The 3,740-nt window shown below is 39.7% G+C and overlaps 1 protein-coding gene across 1 annotated transcript; it reads right to left on the bottom strand.

Moving 5' to 3' along the window:
- Positions 1–238: 238 nt before the first annotated feature.
- Positions 239–2,377, bottom strand: hoxc4a (homeobox C4a). Its single transcript, XM_034172446.1, has 2 exons — positions 1,770–2,377; positions 239–1,271 (listed from the first exon to the last, which is right to left on the bottom strand). Exons 1-2 carry the CDS (start codon positions 2,206–2,208, stop codon positions 883–885), a joined length of 828 nt encoding a protein of 275 aa, XP_034028337.1. The 5' UTR covers positions 2,209–2,377; the 3' UTR covers positions 239–882.
- Positions 2,378–3,740: the final 1,363 nt, after the last annotated feature.

Raw genomic sequence — 3,740 nt, 5'->3', positions numbered from 1 at the left:
GCATGGAGGGCCTTTGTGCCCTTCAGAATGGTGCCCAAACTATTTTCTAAAATACAAATAAATAAATAAATAAAATCAAAGAGTGAGACTTAAAAACACACATCTGTTTTTAGTTGCTGACGCACCAAAGAGCAGCAGGATTGAAGCCACAGCGATTTAATCTTCCAATCTGGACACATGTGAGAAAGATCTCTTACATATCAACTTCTTTCCTCAAAAGAATTTCAACCAAAACGTGTGTAAAACTAGTCGACACTCACTGTTTTATTGACCAATATGATTAGCACAATAACACTAAACTCCGTTTATTGCATTTCACAATAATCTGCTTTTTAACGGTCTAAACACAACATCAACACCACAAAACTAAATTGCAAATAAATAAAAAAAAAAAACATAATAATCCTGAAATACACGAGGTAATTCACACATTATTATCCTAAACACAAGTTCAAGATCAATGGTGTGGTCCATCTTATTTTATTTTATTTTTTTTTTACCAAAAATAACTATTATTATATTGATTTGCTTCCAGTGTTGTTTGAAATAAATAGATTGTGCATTTCACCTTGGGCAGCAGGGCAAAAAAAAAAAAAAAGGAAAAAGAAAAAGAAAAAGAAAGAATGGCCCACAATAACATTTGGATAAAATGTATATTTTTTCTACTTTTTTTCCTTCATTCAAAACATTTCAATAAAAAACATTTTAATTGAACTTCAAATAAATTAAACCCTGTGTCACGTAAAAATAATCCATCGGTATTCGCAGTAATCCATGCTATATAACATGCATTTTATATAACTTTGGAGTTAAAGGAAACCGCACGATAGCTACGAAAACAAAATATATAATTGTTCTATAAATAACCCAGTTCCTCTTGGTTTATAACCTGGTAATATCCTCGCCATGCTGTGCTCCAGTCAGTTCATCGGGGCCCCCTGTGTTAGTGGCCGAGGCAGCGGCCACAGCGCCGGCTGCTGCGCTTGTGTTGGACCCGGAGGTGGTGGAGGAGGCGGAGGAGGAGGAGGAGGTGGTGGATGATCTCACTTTGGTGTTCGGGAGCCTGTGATCCTTTTTCCATTTCATCCTGCGATTCTGAAACCAGATTTTAATCTGTCGCTCGGACAGAACCAGGGTGTGGGCGATCTCGATGCGCCTCCGCCGAGTTAAATATCGGTTATAGTGGAATTCCTTCTCCAATTCTAAGACTTGCTGGCGGGTGTATGCTGTCCTGGAGCGCTTGGGCTCCGTCCCATTGTAACCCGAGTTCACTGGAAAGAAAAAAAAAAAAAAAAAAAAGGAGGAGAGACACATGGAGAAAGGAGGGGTAAACAAGAGTGGCCTGAGATGGAAAGATTTATTGGATACGAATGTTTAGCTGTTGAAGAAATATAAATGGCGAGTTAAGAAGTTCTCGTGCGTAATGAGAGGACACTCACATCCAACTATGAGCTAAATTATTAATACAAGATTACAAAGCTCGTTTTTTTCCCTTCTTCCCTTCCATTCCTCTTCCTCTCTCCATCGCGCAATACATAACAGCAGAAGCCACATGGTGATACGGCTGCCCTGAGTATACCTCGGCTATAAAATTTATGGTGGGTGTAATTACCAATGCCGAGTCGTAAATCCGCCTCAATTGTGCCATTTCAAAAGGCTTCCCCGCTATCGGAGCAGGGGGCTGGCAACGAGATGGGAGTCAGAGGGGCTGATAAAGGGGAGAGAGGAGCGCGAGGAGCGCGCACAACATAAACACACGAGTTGCCTACCAGTGCTGACGTGAATTTTCTTCATCCACGGGTAGACCACGGGCTGCTTGGAGGAGGATGTGCTGTTCGGATGCTCCGGGGTGGCTTGGTTGCAGGCGGAGGTTGCGGCCGGTGGGGTGGCGGGGGACATAGACAACTGTGGGGTTTCACATGAAGCAGGCTGCCCTTTCCCTGTCAGCAGGTGCGCGGAGTGGGGTATTCCATGTCCCCGTGGCGTGTCGGGTTCAGGGATGCTTGCACAGTTATACTGGCGCTCTTGGTAGGTCGCCCGCGGAGGAGGATATAACTCCTGGTGGTGATGCTGGTAGCCAGTGTCCCTCGCGCGGCTGTAATATTCTGGACTATGCTCAGGGATGTAGTTATTTTGCGAATATTCCTCGCATGGAGGAAATTTCGGATCAATGTAGTTAGACTCCATCAAATACGAGCTCATGATCATTAATTTCTGGAGTGGAAAATAATTTTTCTAGCTTTGTCGTTTTTCTGCTCCATAAAGCCCTCCTACTCTTCGAGCAGCCCTGTAAAGTTACTTTTACCACGTGACCCAGTGGCCCAATAGCAGAGAAAGAGGTAGTTCCCGGATAAGGAACCAGAGGTATTTAGCATACCTACAGTCCCTATTGTGCCTACATCTCTCTCTCTCTCTCTCTCTCTCTCTCTCTCTCTCTCTCTCTCTCTCTCTCTCTCTCTCTCTCTCTGGTTGTGTTACCAAGGTAATTGATCTTGGGGACAAAACTAGTAGCTAGTTGCTGACCAAGGGAAAATAATGCAGGCAAAATCCGCTGGTCTCAATTATTCAAAGGGACAATGCGTGTTTTATACCAAGGATACGGCACCACAATAGGATAGCAATCATTTTGTTAGAATATACGCCAAACATAAAGGTTATCTGCTAATTAATGAAGGCACAGAGTCCTTACCAGCACTGTTTCTGGCTCATTAACACATACTATAGGAAATCACAGCAGCATCACTTTTGAAGGTGATATTACTCAAATGATCATACAGCAAAAAAAAAAAAAAAAATCATTTTTGCACCCACAGAGATGGAGATTTTTTTTTTTTTTTTCAATTTTGGGTCTTTTTTTTAAATAAGCAGGATCAATTCTGTGCTTGTAAGCAGTATGCATTTTTATTTCAATTATTTACTATTTTTTACAACCTGACACACAATAAAATATTGTTAGCAATCAAGGCCTCCACTCACTTAACAGTAATCTAATATTCAAAAAAATTGTCAATATTTTTTAAACACATTATTTTACAGCAGTATGAGAAAAAAATGCTGAAGATTGGGTTGCAATATTACTAATTAACATTTGAGCTGCAAAAAAAAAAGTAATTGGAAAAATCGATATCTAATTAAGCAAACCTTTGGCCTTTTTCATTTTTGATAATGAAAAATAAATACATATGAAATAATAAATTTGTCCTTTGTTATTTCCTCTTCTTTCTCACTGATGGGACTTTTATCCTCACCATCAGATTTGTGGTTGCACTGCCAGAAAAATACATCAGGAAGAGCATCTGGTGTAAAATTTGTGCCAAATTAATGTGCAGATCCATACCGGATGTGCTGTGGCAAACCAAAGTGAGCAACCAGCAGCCAAAAGAGCTACACACATTTATCATTTCAAAGAAGTAGTAGCAAATTTAAATCAGCTACCCAGTGATGGAGATTTCACACTACAAATTATTTTAATTCAGCTGAATTTTGCAAGTTATGTGACTTATCAAGGGATTTGATTGGATTAACTATCAAACCAAAACAAACAGACATTAATTAGTTCATTCAATTTAAGTTTTGTTTGTTGTTTGTTTGTTTGTTTGTTTGTTTCAGACACACATTTTGTGGTACTGGAAGAACAAACTACGCTTGTTTCATGAACATAAAATTTTAAGGTAGCACTGACATCATATTTTTAAGGTAAACCAAAAAGTTTTACCTAAATGATAGTGGTCCCCATCCTT

The sequence above is a fragment of the Thalassophryne amazonica genome, chromosome 6 (assembly GCF_902500255.1).
Source record: "Thalassophryne amazonica chromosome 6, fThaAma1.1, whole genome shotgun sequence".
Classification (NCBI taxonomy): domain Eukaryota; kingdom Metazoa; phylum Chordata; class Actinopteri; order Batrachoidiformes; family Batrachoididae; genus Thalassophryne; species Thalassophryne amazonica.
This window is presented reverse-complemented; position numbering and strand designations above follow the sequence as displayed.

Excerpts from the sequence above, each read along its gene's own strand:
- hoxc4a (XM_034172446.1), bottom strand. The coding sequence starts at position 2,208 with ATGATCATGAGCTCGTATTTGATGGAGTCTAACTACATTGATCCGAAA. Across the intron at positions 1,272-1,769 it reads GAAAATTCACGTCAGCACTG|TGAACTCGGGTTACAATGGG; the intron begins GTAGGCAACTCG and ends TTTTCTTTCCAG.